The 20,987-nt window shown below is 41.2% G+C and overlaps 1 protein-coding gene across 1 annotated transcript in view; it reads left to right on the forward strand.

Annotated features, from left to right (window-relative positions):
* LOC137436956 (protein-glutamine gamma-glutamyltransferase K-like) overlaps positions 1 to 20,987 on the forward strand; it is a 76,398-nt gene that overhangs the window by 25,680 nt on the left and 29,731 nt on the right. The window contains exons 8-11 of the mRNA XM_068131206.2: positions 10,029 to 10,167; positions 12,304 to 12,407; positions 12,495 to 12,583; positions 20,769 to 20,922. Of these exons, the coding sequence (XP_067987307.2) occupies positions 10,029 to 10,167; positions 12,304 to 12,407; positions 12,495 to 12,583; positions 20,769 to 20,922 (486 nt within the window). The remainder of the gene's footprint in view (positions 1 to 10,028; positions 10,168 to 12,303; positions 12,408 to 12,494; positions 12,584 to 20,768; positions 20,923 to 20,987) is intronic.

The following is a 20,987-nucleotide window of genomic DNA, read 5'->3' on the forward strand; positions in this document are numbered from 1 at the left end:
ATGATGATTTAATTCATCAAGAAGTCATCCATTGCCTTTTGCTTCTTGGAGCTCTCAGCTATGTCCTTAGACTTCCTCAGAAGACTATCTGCCTGCAGTGCTTCAAGATGACCACCATGATGGTCAAACCAGTCAATGGCATCCTGTAGACCCTTGAACACTTCAGCAGCTCTAGGAATCTTCTTGGGTGTCCCCTCCTCCTCCTCCTCTTCCTCCTCTGGCTCTGCAGTGACTTCAGCTACAATGTCTTCATCAGACTTCTCTTCAGCAACCTGAAGATCATCATCAGCATGGGCCCATTCATCCATGGCTTCGCTGAGGTTCTCAGGTGTAGTCCCCAGATGAGCTGAGACTGCTGGGTGGCCTTCTCCTCCAGGTACTTGTTCTTGAAGCCCCAGAATGGCTGGTCATCTTCATCCTCCTCATCATCACTGAAGACCTCCCCATTCTTCACCACCCTGACAATGCCGTGTCTCTTCTTAAACCTGGACAGCCAGCCTCCAGAAGCCTTGAAGTCTGGTGCATCGGCAGATTCACCATGAATCTGCTTGTGCAGCTTCTGAGCTTGGGCCTTCAGGATGGGCCCAGAGATAGGAACATTATTGTTCATCTTCTGGGAAAACCAGGTGTATGTAGCACGGTCCAGCTGGGCGTCTGCTGCCTTCCTGGCCCTCTTCCTGGTTAGTCCATCACTGTGCTCGATGTCTCGGACGGAAGACCTCAATTCATCCTCCAATCTCCAGCCACCCACGGAGTGTAGACTCGTTCAGACCTCCTAGAGCTCTACACACCTGAACAAGAAAAAATACAAGGTTAGTAAAAGTGTATAAAACATCATCTCTCTTCTCTCTATATTATAAAAGAAAATTTTTGTTTGTTTGTCTGCGCAAGCTAATCTCCTGAACGGTGAAAGATAGGAGAAAACCTCTAATACAAAAAAAATGTCGGGACGGGCCCCGGGAAGGTTATAGGCTAGGTGGCGAGGCCGGGTGAGGCCGCTTCGGCCGGGCCGGGCCCATTTCGCAATTAAAAGCTGAGCTGAAATATCGTAGTCTATCTTCTACGGCCGTGAGTAAAAGCTGAATTATGGTAGTAAATTCATTCAAAAAGAACCAAAAATGTCGGGACAGGCCCCGGGAAGGTTATAGGCCAGGTGGCGAGGCCGGTCGAGGCCCACCTCGGCCGAGATGGGCCCATTTCGCAATTAAAAGCTGAGCTAAATTATAGTAGTCAATCTTCTACGGCCGCGAGTAAAAGCTGAATTATAGTAGTAAATGCATTCAAAAATAACCAAAAATGTCTGGACGGGCCCCGGGAAGGTTATAGGCTAGGTGGCGAGGCCGGTCGAGGCTCACCTCGGCCGGCTGGGCCCATTTCGCAATTAAAAGCTGAGCTGAATTATAGTAGTCAATCGTCTACGGCCGCGAGTAAAAGCTGAATTATAGTAGTAAATTCATTCAAAAAGAACCAAAGATGTTGGGACGGGCCCCGGGAAGGTTATAGGCTAGGTGGCGAGGCCGGTCGAGGCCGCGTCGGCCGAGCTGGGCCCATTTCGCAATTAAAAGCTGAGCTGAATTATAGTAGTCATTCTTCTACGGCCACGAGTAAAAGCTGAATTCTAGCAGTAAATTCATTCAAAAAGAACCAAAAATGTTGGGACGGGCCCCGGGAAGGTTATAGGCTAGGTGGCGAGGCCGGTCGAGGCCGCATCGGCCGGGCTGCGCCCATTTCGCAATTAAAAGCTGAGCTGAATTATAGTAGTCAATCTTCTACGGACACGAGTAAAAGCTGAATTATAGTAGTAAATTCATTCAAAAATAACCCGGGCAACGCCGGGTGCTTTCGGCTAGTAAATAATAAAATACTGATCCATAAAATAAACATCCTTTAAATAGAAAACTAACCTGAGCCTGGGTCTCTCAGTTCCGTACTCGCGTAACCGCATCCAGCTTTTCCTGCATCGTGTAGCTCGAGTTTTTTCTTTTTGCCTTGCGTGAAGAAGAACAAGATGGCGATTGGATTCGATTGCTCGAAAAAAACGTTTTCAAGTGATGTAAATGATGTAAACGCCGTAGAAACTGGAGGCGATATGATTTGAGTTGAAAAGGATGCCATATTTATACGGGAAGCACTGACAGATGAGTCGGGGAGAGAGACAGGTGTCAATGAGACACTTTGCAGTTCCCGGGCCCGGCCAGTGGAGATGAAAGGTTAAATCAGCTTACGTAGATAAACACTCGTGTCAATATCATATTAATAATAACTTGTGAAATGTTAAGTAAACCAGAGGTGTTATGATCGTTATGTTGGTGTTATGAGAGCGAACTTTTACGCGCGTGATTTAAAAAAAATCAAGATGGCGGCCGTGTACAATGTACTACATGCTCGATTCTTGTCATTTAAAAAAAAAATTCCGACTAATTTATCAAAATTTTTGGGTACCAAGTGTCGACCGTGTGCAATCCGAAATCGCATATTAATGGATCGCATATCAACGGGTTCCGTGTGTATAATAAAGGGAGCGGGAGACAAGAGGGGGGGGGGGGGGAGAGAGGGAAGCACACAAGCACAACAGTAGAGAACAAGGACGTTGGTAGATCTGTGGGAGGGAGAGGGCTGGGGTGGAGGAACGGGTACACGGTATAAAACAAATGGACACTACTAGGAATTTCAGCAATGAAGTCGGAGATTGAAAGAGGTGGATTTGGGGTGTGTTAACGAGGGTAGAAAAGATCAAGGTTTTGGATGGGGGAAGATAAAAGATGGTGGTGAACAGCTGTTTTAAAGACCTGGAGGGAGTAGTGGGATTGAAGAGAGTGAGGGAGTTTGTTGCAGAGGTGGGAGAAAAGTGGAATGAAAGAGTGAAGGTGAACAGAGAGTCTTTATTTTGATTATTTTTATTATTTATATTCATAATCATATTACAATGGTGTGTGTGCATGTATATGTGTAAATGCATGTATGTGTGTATGTATGTATGTGTGTGTGCATGCATGTAAGTATGTGTGTGTGTATGTATATGTGTATGTATGTGTGTGTGTGTGTGCATGCATGTATGTATGTATGTATGTATTGTTACATATTTATGTGAATGTATGTGAATTACCATTCAGGTCTTTGCTTATCCGTGTGTAGTATATTAAGTTGTTGTGTAGTTGTTGTGGTTGGAGGGTCAGGAGCCCTTCTGGAAAAGTGGCCGGAAACGGAAGTGACCGGAAACGGAAGGAAAAAGACACGAGGAAAAAAGGACGAGTATTCTTCTTCCTCGCCCGGCTCCGACGAAAGGTGGGATTGATTGAGCCGTGTGGAAACGCGGCGTTCCCGAGCCTGTCTGGCGAGAGGAGTTACCGGGGCGGATACCTGCCCGGTGGACGTCAAACTGTCGTGTGGCCGTGCACCGACCCAGCGTTTGGCGCCGTCCGCGACACCGTCTAAAAAGACGCGTACGGGTCGCCCGTTGGGGCCTAACACGCCTGGCAAGCGGCGTGGGGCATTTGGCTGGCTTTCCCGTACCCGCTCCGCGTGGCCACGAGGGGCTGTAGCCGGGGTGCCTGGTGCGATACCTGCCCGGGGGAAACACGTCCACCCGGGGTCCGTTCAACCGCCCGAGTGCGGCGACGCCGACCATCATCTTGGTCAGGAGGGGCCCAGAGACATTGTGCGGGACCGAGACCAAACGGGGGTCGTGAGTACTCACCGGGACACACATATATAAGATGGCCATCTTAATCATAGGGAATTGATTGTGAATTGGGAATTGTTGATGGTTGTGTATTGTTGATTGCTCGGGGAAAATCTCCGTGGTTGTATCGTTGAAATTGTATGGTATCATTACCATTGAAATATATCCTTGAACATCAGTTGTCTCTTGGGTGAAATTCATATGGATTGCGTGGCGAAAGCGCATATATAATACAGCTTTCTGGCGAAGTTCCTCTCACGGTCCGGGGGTCACCGAGACCAGGTATTCACCGAGGGGACCACGTAACAGAATTGGGGGCTCGTCCAAATTACGATTTGCGGTTTCGCAATTGGGTCTACGTCCGGGATTTAAAATTGTATAACATAATAAAATAATAATTTTTTATTAATTAAAATTTATTAATTAATTATTAATTGGTAAATTTTTGTTTGAGAAATTGGGGTAAAGTCTTGGGTGAAGGTTAACAGGTGTTAACGATAGGCACCATGGCGTTTGTGGCACAGAACTTTGTGGTAACCCCGAGTGAAGCACAGTTCCGAGCGTTGCTAAAGTCGGACCTCTTGAAATTGGCCAAACATTTTAACTTGGAGGTCCGAACTAATTTGAGGAAGGCAGAGTTGCAGGCCACGGTGATAGAATCTATGGTGGGATTAGGAACATGGGACGAGTTAGCCTGGGAGTGGCTACCCGAAGAACCAGAAGACGTTGAGCTCCGGAAACTGGAGTTGCAATTACGGAGCCAGGAACGGATTAAAGAAGAAGAAAGGAAAGCAGAAAAGGAAAGAGCAGAAGAAGAAAGGAAAGCAGAAAAGGAAAGAGCAGAAGAAGAAAGGAAAGCAGAAAAGGAAAGAGCAGAAGAAGAAAGGAAAGCAGAAAAGGAAAGAGCAGAAGAAGAAAGGAAAGCAGAAGAGAGGAGGGAAGAGAAACAAGCAGAGGAAAGGAGAGTGGAACGAGAACTCCAGGAAAAGTTAGCAGAAGAAGAAAGGAAAGCAGAAAAGGAAAGAGCAGAAGCAGAAAGGAAAGCAGAAGAGAGGAGAGAAGAGAAACAAGCAGAGGAAAGGAGAGTGGAAAGAGAACTCCAGGAAAGGTTAGAAGGGAGAAAAGCGGAGGAGAGGAGAGCTGCAAGGGACCTCGAAGCAGAGGAGAGAAAAGCGGAAAGGGAATTAAAGGAACGTGACATGGAGCTTCAGCAAGAAATCAAAGTCAAGGAGCTGGAGTTAATGAGAGAACGGGGAGAGGCACCACCCTTGCTGACGGGGTCGACACCTAACCAGAAAACCTGGGATGTGGGCAGACATGTGAGGCTGGTTCCACCGTTCAGTGAAAAAGAAGTCGCGAAATTTTTTCCACACTTTGAGAAAGTGGCTCGACAATTAAACTGGCCGGAGGAGGCCTGGACCATACTCGTGCAAAGTGTGCTGGTGGGGAAAGCTCAGGAAATTTATTCGGCGCTACCAATGGACCAATGTGCAGATTATGAGGTACTGAAGACGCACATCCTCAAAGCGTATGAGTTGGTTCCGGAAGCTTACAGGCAAAAATTCAGGAATGCCAGGAAGAGGGAGAGTGAGACCCATGTGGAGTTTGCCAGAGTGAAAGAAAACATGTTTGATCGGTGGTGTGAGTCAAAAGGAGTCGGGAAAGACTTCGAGACATTGCGGGACTTGATCCTGGTGGAGGAATTCCAGCAGTGTGTCCACGAGGACATCAAAGTGTACCTGCAGGAAAAGAAAGTACCAAAGTTGTGGGACGCAGCCACCATGGCAGATGATTATGCCTTAACCCACCGAATAGGGGTCCACGAACCTAACTCCTCGCCTAGATCTCCGCAGGGGAGGTGGGGAACAGCAGGTGCGGAGAACGACCATACATGGCGGCGGCCTCGAGATGATTATGGGGACAACTATGATACCCCACCTGTTCGAAATCAGAGGGATGCGGGCCCAAGACAAACTTATAGTTCGGGGGGCCCGAGGCAGACCACGAGTTTTTCCTCCGGGCCTACTTGCGCTTTTTGCAAGAAACCTGGACACTTGATGTCCAGTTGTTACCGCATGAAAAGCGAAGACCCAGAGCGGAGTCCGACTACGACGACTCCAAACGCAATGGCCATTGTGAGAAATCGCCATCAAAAGGGTTACCAACCATTTATTTCAGAGGGGTTTGTGTCACGGGATGGAGCCTCGACTAACCGGAAACCGGTTAGGATATTGAGGGACACAGGGGCACATCAATCTTTAATGCTTGAAGGCATTTTGCCATGGTCCGAGGAGGCGGCAACGGGGGATAGTGTTCGTTTACAGGGGATCGGGGGCGGTGTTAGTGCTCCCCTTCATGTCATCCATTTGGTGTCCGATTTGGTGTCAGGACCGGTCACCGTCGGTTTACAAGCCACGCTTCCTGTAGAGGGTGTATCTGTGGTTATCGGGAATGATTTGGCCGGGGGTCAAGTTTATGGTAACCTGAGGGTTGGTAAAGAGCCCAGCAGGGAAAAAAACGCCACACCAGCTCGGGATGGCGACAAAAGTGCCAAGTTATTTGTAGGGGGACTGAACTTCAAAACAGAGGAAGAAGTTCTGACCTCTGTCTTCAACAGATATGGGCCGCTGGTGGAAGTGCGGTTGGTAAGAGACTGGGAAACGCAACAGTCAAGAGGGTTCGGCTTTGTCACGTTTGCCAGCACAAAAGACGCCAGAGAGGCAGAGAAGAATTGGAATGGCAAGGATTTGGAGGGTCGGACCATAACCGTAGGGAAGGCATTTCGTAGACGTCGAGAGGTCTACAGGAGAGGACAACTGGGCGGTAGTTTTAGTGGTGGCCGCAATCAATATTATTATGGAGGCTCCCTGAGTTACGGCCGCTCCCGAAGGAAGGATTGGCAAAGTAGTGGCCGAGAAGGAGACCGCTATTCATGGGACTACAGGGACAAGTGGTCCCACCCTAAGTATTAGGGAAGTTCTGAGAAGTTGAAGCACTGAATGCGGCGGAGCCGCCGAGCCAAGATTCCTACACGGATTAACCGTGAACGCCGTTCCTAAAGGCGTCCATGTAGTGAACTTTCATGCACGGACTAACCGTGAACTCCACGTTCCTCAAGGCGCCCATGTAGAGAACTTTCCTGCACGGACTAACCGTGAACTCCATGTTCCTAAAGGCATCCATGTAGTGAATACTCGGCTTGGCCTCCCGGAAAAAGTGCTATCGAGTGGCTTAACTTTGGATCTTTGATCAACCCCTTAACCTTCATTCACAAGAAACTGACGGTCAAAGTCAGAGGGTCATGAGATGGAGTTTGATTTGGCAGGGACAATGTCGTTGCTGGTGATTAGTCCAGAGTGAGTAATCTGGAGGGGTTGTGGTGAAATTTTGGTTGCTTTATTTTTAAGTGATAACTGTGCCCGGGGGGAACTGATAATGTGGGGGGGTTGAGTTATCTGGTTTGTTTCTCCAAATTGGCCGGCAAAGAAAGTTTTCGCTGGGTTCAAACTTTCTTTCTTGAAGGGGGGGAGTGTTACATATTTATGTGAATGTATGTGAATTACCATTCAGGTCTTTGCTTATCCGTGTGTAGTATATTAAGTTGTTGTGTAGTTGTTGTGGTTGGAGGGTCAGGAGCCCTTCTGGAAAAGTGGCCGGAAACGGAAGTGACCGGAAACGGAAGGAAAAAGACACGAGGAAAAAAGGACGAGTATTCTTCTTCCTCGCCCGGCTCCGACGAAAGGTGGGATTGATTGAGCCGTGTGGAAACGCGGCGTTCCCGAGCCTGTCTGGCGAGAGGAGTTACCGGGGCGGATACCTGCCCGGTGGACGTCAAACTGTCGTGTGGCCGTGCACCGACCCAGCGTTTGGCGCCGTCCGCGACACCGTCTAAAAAGACGCGTACGGGTCGCCCGTTGGGGCCTAACACGCCTGGCAAGCGGCGTGGGGCATTTGGCTGGCTTTCCCGTACCCGCTCCGCGTGGCCACGAGGGGCTGTAGCCGAGGTGCCTGGTACGATACCTGCCCGGGGGAAACACGTCCACCCGGGGTCCGTTCAACCGCCCGAGTGCGGCGACGCCGACCATCATCTTGGTCAGGAGGGGCCCAGAGACATTGTGCGGGACCGAGACCAAACGGGGGTCGTGAGTACTCACCGGGACACACATATATAAGATGGCCATCTTAATCATAGGGAATTGATTGTGAATTGGGAATTGTTGATGGTTGTGTATTGTTGATTGCTCGGGGAAAATCTCCGTGGTTGTATCGTTGAAATTGTATGGTATCATTACCATTGAAATATATCCTTGAACATCAGTTGTCTCTTGGGTGAAATTCATATGGATTGCGTGGCGAAAGCGCATATATAATACAGCTTTCTGGCGAAGTTCCTCTCACGGTCCGGGGGTCACCGAGACCAGGTATTCACCGAGGGGACCACGTAACAGTGTGTGTGTGCATGCATGTATGTATGTATGTATTGTTACGTTTGTGGGGGTAGATGATGAAATACCATAGTGGAGGCAGGATCATATCGGTATATCATGGACCGTGGATGAGTAGGAGACATCTCGATGTATTTAAGCAGGGAAACTGGAGCTTAAGATTGCTTGTGTGTCTTCACACGGGGGGTGAAGCTGTGTTAAGTAGACAGGGGTTAAGATTAGTTTCCCCCAGTATGTGATTGCCCCCCTATGGCTTTTCCCCCACGTTTTTACAAACTACAACAAGGCCGGCCATTAACCAACCATAACCGACATAACTGCCGACAGAACCCCGGACATTCTCGATCGGCAAGTAAACCCCGCCTCCAAAGGATCGTAACTGGCAGGTCACGCCCTGAGCTTCGTCATTGGTCGTGAGAACACGGGGTGATTCGATGGGGCTCGGGATTGGCCAGAGTGACGTGATCGAGAAGGTTTGAGCAGGAGGAGGAAGAATCACTCTCTCGGTCACTTTTGTCTCTGGGTTTTCGGTTGCGGCTGGCCTATATTTCGAGATCCAGATCCAGCCTATCATTGGGATAAAAAACGTAAACTGTTCAGCCTGGCGGAGGTATACACTCTACCAAGTGCTCTTCTGGTTGCCCTCGCCAGAGGAGAGGTCATTACATTCAAGCCCGTTTGTTTGTCTGTTTTTCTGTTTGTCCGCACAGAATAAATATGATTTTCCCTGCAACTGTTGGTCCACTTGACAGGAAATTTTCACCATAGGTGCACCTCCTCCTGTATATTTTTTTACATGAAAATTATGACATCATAGGTCACGTGGTACGAGCGCCATCTTGGAAAAACCTAAAAACCTAGCACCTCTTTATCTCTGAAAGCGCTGCATAGAAAAAATTGAGGCATGGCTCATTGTAACGAATTCTCCATGAGGAATAACATATATTAATGATGATGTCATATATCCCTCCATTATGACGTCAGAATTCGACAAGTACAAAGTTCATCTGATTAAGACGAAGTTTCTTGAGCATCACCTAGGGATAAATTGGTGGAGAAAAAAAAAAGATGACCTCATCGGTCACGTGGTTTGGCCGCCATAGTTGTTTTAACAGAAAAGCCTTAAAACACGTCCTGGTGAGGGTTTGCAATCTCTGAATGCTCTTTCTTGCTTCTTTTGTTTTTGGAGATTTTTAAATTTCCTGTTCTTGCCCATACAGACATATTTCATTTTGAATTATGAAGAAGATTATCCTACATAGTACGAGCTGCCTTTCCTCAAAGAGAAAGCAATGTCCAGCCATTTGCTTTTATCAAAGTTCTTCCAATTCTGTTACAATCAAACTAGATGACCATTATCGTCGCACAAATCATGATAACCTCACTCAGTATTGGCTCTTCAACCTCTGCAGCTCATCAGAATTAGTGCTTCAACATTAATGATGATTTAAGACAAGCTTGACCAGTCTGCCAACCACACACCTCAAAAGAACATGAGTGGAGGAAGGCCTTCGTCCTGCAGGACATTGAAATGGGAAACCTCCTTGGGGTTGTCAACCCCGAGGGACGGCAGGATAGTTCAGGTTGACAGTGTGCTCATCGTGTAGATATTTGGTCATGGATTTGTGGGAGTTGTTTTCCGGTAGGGTTTAACTCTACTTGTCTGTTGCTATTCCAACCTGAAGAACCTGTTATCCAATCCTATCATCCATTGTTCCTTTTTTATTTTGGTGTTGTCTTGTCTTGGTGGCATCTTCAGTTTGATTGCTCTCTGAATCTGTTGTCTAGCTTCACAACACCCCATTAACCCCTTTCATAAACACTGATAGAGTTATTAGTGATATAGTTATTCAGTCTAAAGCTTCACTTCACAATTATGTTTCTGCATCTTCTCTTTGCAGTGTTCCGCTGCCTTGGCATTCCAAGCCGTGTCGTCACAAACTTCTCGTCTGCACATGACACGGATAAAAACCTCACTACCGACGTGTTTCTTGATAAGAACATGCGGCCCATCGAAAACCTCAACACGGACTCCATCTGGTAGAGTTGGGGAGGTGGGGAGAATGGGGGAGCATTGGTATGTATATATATATGTATATATATAGCATATAGTCATGGCCAAAAATATTGGCACCCTTGCACCTATTTCAAATAACTCACAATTTTCGCTAAAAATAAGTTGAAATTGACAAAAGTATTTGGTCTCCACAATTCTGTATTTCACTGTCAATATTACAGGACCATTGTTTTTGATTCAGAACTTAATATATCCTTTCAAATCAGAAAATAAAAAGAAATGCGATTGACAAAATTATTGACACCCGAGACTTAATATTTGGTAGCACAGCCTTTGGACAAAATAACTGCAGTAAAGTGTTTCCTATCGTCATGAATGAGCTCCCTACACCTCTCTACTGGCAGTTTGGCCCACTCTTCTTGTGCAAACTGCTCCAGTTCTCCCAGATTTGAAGGGTGCCTTCTCCCAACTGCTGTTTTCAGATCTCCCCACAGGTGTTCAATGGGATTTAGATCTGTACTAATTTTTGGCTACTTCAGAACAGTCCAGCGTTTTATCTTGAACCATTCCTGGTGCTTTTTGAAGTGTGTTTGGGATCATTGTCGTGCAGCAAGACCCATGACCTTTGACGGAGACCCAGCTTTTTGACACTGGGTTGAACATTGCACTCCAAAATGCCTTGGTAATCTCCTGATTTCATGATGCCATGCACACATTCAAGGTACTCAGTGCCAAAGGCACCACAGCAACCCAAGGACATCACTGAACCTCCTCCATGTTTGACTGCAGGGAAGGTGTTCTTTTCTTTGAAGGCTTCTTTTTGTTTTCTGTAAACATAGAGATTATGTTCTTCACCAAAAAGCTCTAATTTGGTCTTATCTGACCACAGGACATTCGCCCAGAAGGATTTTGGCTTGCTCAGGTGTGTTTTGGCAAATTCCAGTCGGGCTTTGTTAGCAGTGGGGTCCTCCTGGGTCTCCTAAAGGTGCTTTCTCCACCATTTGAACAATCCTTCGCTACAATGTTTGATCAGATTTTCTCTTGCGGCCACGTCCAGGGAGGTTGGCTGCATTGCCATGGGCTTTAATCTTCGTGATAACATTGTGTACAGTGGACACAGAAACATCAAGGTCTCTGGAGATGGACTTGTAGCCTTGAGATTGTCCATGCTTGGCTACAATCTTGTGTTTGACCTCCTCAGACAATTCTCTGGTTTTCTTTCTTTTTTCCATGCTCAATGCGATACACACCGTGACACAAAACAGCAGAATGACTCCTTTTCTCCATTCAAACTGGTTGAATGAGTGATTTTTATATTGCAGGAACCTGCAATTCACTACAGGTGAGTTCAATTCCAAAGAAAAGGAGAATCACCTGCTTGAAATCTAATTATTTCTAACAACTTTGAAAAGGTGTCAATAATATCGTCCGGTCCATTTTAGGATTTCTGTGTGGCATAAGCTAAGATTTAGTAGTTTTTTAAACTTTTTTTTTGTTCAACTGCAAACCAAAGAAATACACATGTGAATACGAAAATATTTTTTATTTCAACTATTTCCTGGAAGAAATGGTGCATTATTTGAAAAAAGTGAAAGGGTACCAATATTTTTCGCCATGACTGTACGTTTGTATTGGGTGGGTGGGGAGAGAGGGAAATTTTGTACCATTGTAAATACCTAGTAGATGATCTCTACTCACTTCTCAGCATGAACTCTACATCTCTATACCTATCTCACTTAATCTAGACAGAGTACCAGCACACAATGGCATATGCTTTTTAAGATATACCATAGGGTCTTCAACATTCACAACTTAAAGGCAGATCCAAAGGGTTATATCTGGCTCTGAGATGGAGATTTTTTTTACAGATTTGGCTTCAGAATGACCTTCAAGGGGAAAGGCCGTTCAACTTCTTTTATTATGTACAAGATATTGGGCTTGACTTTTCTGTTGGCCACACCCAGGGCTATGCAAAGTTTTCTTTGTCATTTCACTATCTTGCACCATCTACCTACTCCTCCCTCCACTACCCGCCATACCGACCTCTTCCTTGCGTAGTATTTTGTCTTTTCTGAATTAAAACTTGGCTAAAAGTAACATGAACTGATGTAATAAAGGCATTCATAAGCAAACTAACCCTTACGAAACAAACAACACAGGAACTTTCATGTGTGGAATGAGGTGTGGATGGAGCGCCGAGATTTGAAATCCGAGTATGGTGGTTGGCAAGCTATCGATGCCACGCCTCAGGAAACAAGCCAAGGTATAAAAGCCTTTCATACCTTTCTTGAAAAAGTTTTTGCAAATGCATTGTTTCTTGACTAACAGACGTCACGCCCTGACATTTTAGGGTTCTTTCGGTGTGGACCTGCATCAGTGAATGCTATCAAGCAAGGGCATGTTCATCTCCAATACGATACTCCATTTTTGTTTGCTGAGGTAGGAATGAGGAGTAACCTATATCATATCAAAGACGTGCCCAGTGCTGTTATAATCCATCCTGTTGGCATTTTGAAGAAATACAATTTTGTTTAAAAATATATTTTTGTGGGGACCAAAACACTTCCCTACACACACTAAGGAATGGGGTCAGGGCTCATTTAATATTTCCTTTCACATAGCTACAAAGATTTAGGCACTACAGAGGGATTAAAATTATTATTTTTTAATTCCCCAAAAATGTAACTTGAAAAATATATATATTTTTCAATTTTGTTTTGCATAAACACTCCCCGTCACTCACTGATGAAACTCTGAAAGTTTGACGAAAATCCGGTTGGGCATCTTTTAAAAATGGCAACAGACAAATCTCTATCTAGTAGAGATAATTACCTTTTTCCTTCATTTTTACACGTATTGTAATTTGTAGTTCATGAGGCACAATTTCATAGAAAAAAATAATTACAATATAAATGATGTATGATTAATTCATAAAATAATAATGATATATATAAAATAATAATGAATAGATAATTACCTTTTTCCTTCATTTTTACATGTATTGTAATTTGTAGTTCATGAGGCACAATTTCATAGAAAAAAATAATTACAATATAAATGATGTATGATTAATTCATAAAATAATAATGATATATATAAAATAATAATGATATATATAAAATAATAATGATATATATAAAATAATAATGATATATATAAAATAATAATGATATATATAAAATAATAATGAATAGATAATTACCTTTTTCCTTCATTTTTACACGTATTGTAATTTGTAGTTCATGAGGCACAATTTCATAGAAAAAAATAATTACAATATAAATGATGTATGATTAATTCATAAAATAATAATGATATATATAAAATAATAATGATATATATAAAATAATAATGATATATATAAAATAATAATGATATATATAAAATAATAATGATATATATAAAATAATAATGAATAGATAATTACCTTTTTCCTTCATTTTTACACGTATTGTAATTTGTAGTTCATGAGGCACAATTTCATAGAAAAAAATAATTAAAATATAAATGATGCATGATTAATTCATAAAATAATAATGATATATATAAAATAATAATGAATAGATAATTACCTTTTTCCTTCATTTTTACATGTATTGTAATTTGTAGTTCATGAGGCACAATTTCATAGAAAAAAATAATTAAAATATAAATGATGTATGATTAATTCATAAAATAATGATGATATATATACATAAAATATAATGATATAAATGAAAATATAAATAGGGCTGGCAGGATCGCCTCGAGGTGTCTCATTACCTCGAGGTAATCATCTGCGATGATTGAATCTCATCCCAGCTATAAACTGTCATCTTGGTGTTTCACAGGAAGTGCGAAGCATCACTGTGCGTTTCCATCCTTTGGATCATGGATGTTAAACTGGGTGTCACATCTACTGGCATTTGGTGGTATTAAAGATCCCACGGTGTTCTTCCCAAAGAGTAGGCAAGCTATTGCCGACACGCTGGCCAAATTCAAAATCCCTGCTCTAACCTAAAGGGGATACTGCATTCGTGGCAATACCGCATCGCTGAGAGAACTTCTGCTAATCCACAGCCAAGTTTTGCATACGAACGACGACGATGATGTACCGTGTGGTGAAGCCATTTTCCAAACCAAATATTCTGCTCTGCCTGCCAAGGGCCAAAAAGAGCCCCAAAAAAACGTTTTGATGGCATTTTTTTGTTAATGGCCAGCATCCATGCTTAAAATGTTCCTTAAGGCATAACAATCATCATCCATGGTGGATATTTAGGTTTAAGGTCATTTAGGGGTCAAAGGTCATCCAGAGAGCTTATTTTAGAAGTAGTATCATATTGGTGCAGATTTAACCACATAAACAGGCTTAAAACTGTCATATATCATAGATAGATGTCTACAAAAAGTATTTTGTCTGTTTTAAAAGAAACAAAAAACAAGTACAGATACATTCAAAGTACACCGCCCCCATGCCAAATAATTAAATATCCTACAGCGCGGACTTGCCGGGGCGCCTACAGCGCCCAGCAATACCGCAGTGCAGCTCTTACAGACTGCATTGGGAGGGAGAGGTGTACAATAATTGATTGATTAATTGTATAATTAAAATCAATAAAAGAGTATCACAAAATATTTTCTTAATCAATTGGCTAATAGCATAACTAAACCACTAGTGCTTCATCCGAAGATGTATCTTTTAGAAATTTAATTAAATAAGTCATTAATAAAAAATTAAATAATTAATTGATTAATCAATAAATAATTAATCGATTAATCAATAAATAATTAATTGATTAATCAATAAATCAAAAATATCCTTGATAGCCACATCACTTGGTCACTGTCATGTCCAAATATTAGCTTCCCAGCTCAAAAGGTGCCTGAGATATTGGCCAAATGAGAAAGAAAATAAATAAATGATTAATAATGAAAATAAATAAATAATAATCATGTAAAAATTAAATTATTAATCAATTCGGTCACAGAACACATAAACCACCACCATTTCATCAGAATCTGTAACTGAATTTTTTTTAAAAAATAATTAATCGAATAATTAAATAATTAATCGATAAATCAAAAATATCCTTGATAGCCACATCACATGGTCACTCATGTCCAAATATTAGCTTCCCAGCTGAAAAGGTGCCTGAGATATTGGCCAAATGAGAAAGAAAATAAATAAATGATTAATAATGAAAATAAATAAATAATAATTACAAAAAAATTAAATTATTAATCAATTCGGTCAGAGAACACATAAACCACCACCATTTCATCAGAATCTGTAACTTTAAAAAAAGAACATTTTAGTCATTAATCGAATAATTAAATAAATAATCGATTAATTGATTAATTAATAAATCAAAAATAGCCATTGCAGCCAAATCACCTGGTCATTGGCATGTCCAAATATCAGCTTCCTAACTCAAAAGGTGCCTGAGTTGATGGTCAGAAGAGAAAGGAAATTTGATTAATTTACAAAAAAAAAAACACCTTTAGAGGCCATTTTTCCCCGCAAAGCGGGGGTTGGCCTTTTTCGGGCACCGTGGTTGTTGTTTTTTTTTTGTTTGTCCCCTTTTTGAAGCAATGTTTTACGGCCAGATGCCCTTCCTGCCGCCAATGCTGTTTGTCGCCTTTTTACGACAAACAAGGATTTACCAGTGAACTGGTACTCAATTAGCCAACCTCGGAAACCAGTGAACTGGTACTCAATTTGCCGACCTCGGAAGGATGACAGGCTGAGTCAACCCCCCTGGCGTTAATTCAGCGATCGACCGGGATTCGAACCCAGGGTCCTAGGATCCTAAGCTGGCACCCTAGCCGCTACACCAACACCAGGCTCAAATTAAATTAAATTACAAATATAATTTAAATTATACAAATTAAATTTGATTAATTAAATAAGTACTTAATTAATCGCTAATAATTAAATAACTCCTCAATTAATTGATTAATCAAAAAACAAAAAATACCGTTTTTGACAAAGGACTTGCTCACTATTGTGCCGAAATTTCAGCTTCCTAGCTCAAAGGATAGCTGTGATATCGCCCGGACAAACAAACAAATAAACAAGAAAGAAAGAAAGAAAACAAACAAACAAGTACACATACATTCAAAGTACACCGCCCCATGCCAAATAATTAAATATGCTGCAGCGCGGCATTGCCGGGGCGCCTCCGGCGCCCGGCAATACCGCAGTGCAGCTCATTAAGGCTGCATTGGGAGGGAGGGGTGTACACTAATTGATTGATTAATTGTATAATTAAAATCAATAAAAGATTATCACAAAATATTTTCATAATCAATTGGCCAATCGCATAACTAAACCACTAGTGCTTCATCCGAAGATGTATCTTTTAGAAATTTAATTAAATAAGTCATTTATAAAAAATTAAATAATTAATTGATTACTCAATAAATAATTAATCGATTAATCAATAAATAATTAATAGATGAAATGATTAATCAATAAATCAAAAATATCCTTGATAGCCACATCACTTGGTCACTCATGTCCAAATATTAGCTTCCCAGCTCAAAACGTGCCTGAGATATTGGCCAAATGAGAAAGAAAATAAATAAATGATTAATAATGAAAATAAATAAATAATAATCATAAAAAAATTAAATTATTAATCAATTTGGTCAGAGAACACATAAACTACCACTATTTCATCAGAATCTGTAACTTTAAAAAAAAAAATTTTTTTGGGTCATTAATCGAATAATTAAATAATTAATCGATTAATTGATTAATTAATAAATCAAAAATATCCTTTGCAGCCAAATCACCTGGCCATTGGCATGTCCAAATATCAGCTTCCTAACTCAAAAGGTGCCTGAGTTAATAATGGTCAGAAGAGAAATGAAATTTAATTAATTAAATAAGTACTTAATTAAACGCTAATAATTAAATAACTCCTCAATTAATTGATTAATCAAAAAACAAAAAATACCGTTTTTGACAAAGGACTTGCTCACTACTGTGCCGAAATTTCAGCTTCTTAGCTTGAAGGATGGCTGAGATATCGCCCGGACAACCAAGAAAACAAACAAGTACAAATACATTCAAAGTACACCGCCCCATGCCAAATAATTAAATATGCTGCAGCGCGGCATTGCCGGGGCGCCTCTGGCGCCCGGCAATACCGCAGTGCAGCTCATTAAGGCTGCATTGGGAGGGAGGGGTGTACACTAATTGATTGATTAATTGTATAATTAAAATCAATAAAAGATTATCACAAAATATTTTCATAATCAATTGGCTAATCGCATAACTAAACCACTAGTGCTTCATCCGAAGATGTATCTTTTAGAAATTTAATTAAATAAGTCATTTATAAAAAATTAAATAATTAATTGATTACTCAATAAATAATTAATCGATTAATCAATAAATAATTAATAGATGAAATGATTAATCAATAAATCAAAAATATCCTTGATAGCCACATCACTTGGTCACTCATGTCCAAATATTAGCTTCCCAGCTCAAAAGGTGCCTGAGATATTGGCCAAATGAGAAAGAAAATAAATAAATGATTAACAAGTACACATACATTCAAAGTACACCGCCCCATGCCAAATAATTAAATATGCTGCAGCGCGGCATTGCCGGGGCGCCTCTGGCGCCCGGCAATACCGCAGTGCAGCTCATTAAGGCTGCATTGGGAGGGAGAGGTGTACACTAATTGATTGATTAATTGTATAATTAAAATCAATAAAAGATTATCACAAAATATTTTCATAATCAATTGGCTAATCGCATAACTAAACCACTAGTGCTTCATCCGAAGATGTATCTTTTAGAAATTTAATTAAATAAGTCATTTATAAAAAATTAAATAATTAATTGATTACTCAATAAATAATTAATCGATTAATCAATAAATAATTAATAGATGAAATGATTAATCAATAAATCAAAAATATCCTTGATAGCCACATCACTTGGTCACTTATGTCCAAATATTAGCTTCCCAGCTCAAAAGGTGCCTGAGATATTGGCCAAATGAGAAAGAAAATAAATAAATGATTAATAATGAAAATAAATAAATAATAATCATAAAAAAATTAAATTGGTAATCAATTTGGTCAGAGAACACATAAACTACCACTATTTCATCAGAATCTGTAACTTTAAAAAAAAATTTTTTTGGGTCATTAATCGAATAATTAAATAATTAATCGATTAATTGATTAATTAATAAATCAAAAATATCCTTTGCAGCCAAATCACCTGGTCATTGGCATGTCCAAATATCAGCTTCCTAACTCAAAAGGTGCCTGAGTTAATAATGGTCAGAAGAGAAATGAAATTTAATTAATTAAATAAGTACTTAATTAAACGCTAATAATTAAATAACTCCTCAATTAATTGATTATTCAAAAAACAAAAAATACCGTATTTGACAAAGGACTTGCTCACGACTGTGCCGAAATTTCAGCTTCCTAGCTCAAAGGATGGCTGAGATATCGTCCGGACAACCAAGAAAACAAACAAACAAGAAACCAGAGTGAAAACTGAGTACTCTCTTTCAGCGTGCGTCACTGCCGAGCCCCCTTTGGTGCCCGGCAATGACGATTTGCAATGCCTGGAGATGGCATAGGAAAGGAGCGGTGTACAATAATGAAAATAAATAAATAATAATCATAAAAAAATTAAATTATTAATCAATTTGGTCAGAGAACACATAAACTACCACTATTTCATCAGAATCTGTAACTTAAAAAAAAAAAAATTTTTTGTCATTAATCGAATAATTAAATAATTAATCGATTAATTGATTAATTAATAAATCAAAAATATCCTTTGCAGCCAAATCACCTGGTCATTGGCATGTCCAAATATCAGCTTCCTAACTTAAAAGGTGCCTGAGTTAATAATGGTCAGAAGAGAAATGAAATTTAATTAATTAAATAAGTACTTAATTAAACGCTAATAATTAAATAACTCCTCAATTAATTGATTATTCAAAAAACAAAAAATACCGTATTTGACAAAGGACTTGCTCACTACTGTGCCGAAATTTCAGCTTCCTAGCTCAAAGGATGGCTGAGATATCGTCCGGACAACCAAGAAAACAAACAAACAAGAAACCAGAGTGAAAACTGAGTACTCTCTTTCAGCGTGCGTCACTGCCGAGCCCCCTTTGGTGCCCGGCAATGACGATTTGCAATGCCTGGAGATGGCATAGGAAAGGAGCGGTGTACAACAAACAAGAAACCAGAGTGAAAACTGAGTACTCTCTTTCAGCGTGCGTCACTGCCGAGCCCCCTTTGGTGCCCGGCAATGACGATTTGCAATGCCTGGAGATGGCATAGGAAAGGAGCGGTGTACAACAACCAGAGTGAAAACTGAGTACTCCCTTTCAGCGTGCGTCACTGCCGAGCCCCCTTCGGTGCCCGGCAATGACGATTTGCAATGCCTGGAGATGGCATAGGAAAGGTTCAGTGTACAATAAATTTGGCTCAAAGGTCAAGTGTCAAAGGTCACAGCCCCAACGGTCAAATATAAGATATTTCACTAAAAAGTCATGGCTAATTGAACTTTTAAAAAATGACTATGTCTCTCATTCTCATTTTATATCGAGAATTAAAAAATATACAAAATAATTTGGGATGTTTTTTAGAAATTGTTTATTTCAACTTTTCAAAAGCATGATTTTATATTTTCAAAATAGCAGTTGTGTATTTTTATTGTACCAGTGCACACTCAGTTATACGGAGATATTCTACATTTCATCATCGAATAAACCGTCAATCTGCAGCAGCCTCTAAGGTCATTGGATTTGCGAATCTATCTGCGTCACACGCACACACACTCGTACGTGTAAATCTGGCTTGCACGATAACACCTGCAATCTCGCTGTGCTCCATTTGGTTTTACATCCACAGGATGGTAGTTTGATTTTTTTAAATGCCATCAAAACTTTTCTTTTTTGGCCCTTGGCAGGCAGACTAAAATGGATTGCACAGCACAGGTGGCCTCTTAATCAAGGGACCGCCTAATGAAGGTTTTCCTTTGGTCAGTTTTCCTCTTGTGGCCCCAAGAGTGGCCTTTGCCCTTGTGAGTTCCATAAAAAAGAGTAAGGATAAGCTTACTCCTTTGTTGTGCAACAGTGGAGCGAGTTTTTCAGAAGCTCCAATGACGGAAACTGCAGTCACCTTGGGGAAACCTTACGATCACCGCTGCCACACGTCTTTTGCAAAAGAGAAATCTGCTTTCATGAAAAATAGGGAAGTACATATTTCCTTGTAAAATGGCTTATGTTGTGTCGCCCTGGTAAGAAAAGTTCAGCAGTTTTTTTTTTTGTTTTTTTTTGTATACTGAATCGAGGCTCGTGAAAGAGCTAACATTTATTTCACAAACAAATCAGCCAGACAAACAAAATATACAAAAAGAGGGAGCGGAAGACAAGATGGGGAGAGAAGGGGAAGCACACAACCACAACATTTGAGAGCAGGGAGAAGTGTGGGAGGGAGAGGGCTTGGGGGCAGGAGGCGTGGGAGGGGGAGGGGGGGGGGATTTAGTTTTAGGTTTTAGGGTTTTAGGGTTTAGGGTTAGGAGGGTTTTAGATTTATTGCCTCCAAAGCTTTGTTTGACTGCATCAAATGTCGACCCACATATCCCCCACAGGTAAACAGCGATCGGATCTATTGGATGCAGCAAGATATCGGACATTTCACTCAACTGAATGTCGAGGAGAGGGTCGTTGGACAGTACATCAGCACCAAAGCTGTTGGAAGTGATGAGCGGAATGACATTACACATCATTACAAGTACAAAGAAGGTCCTCAAACCATTTTCACCACAAACGGTTTCCAAATATATAAAAACATATAATAGCATAGGTTT

The sequence above is a fragment of the Myxine glutinosa genome, chromosome 11 (assembly GCF_964187855.1).
Source record: "Myxine glutinosa chromosome 11, kmMyxGlut1.1, whole genome shotgun sequence".
Taxonomy (NCBI): Eukaryota; Metazoa; Chordata; class Myxini; order Myxiniformes; family Myxinidae; genus Myxine; species Myxine glutinosa.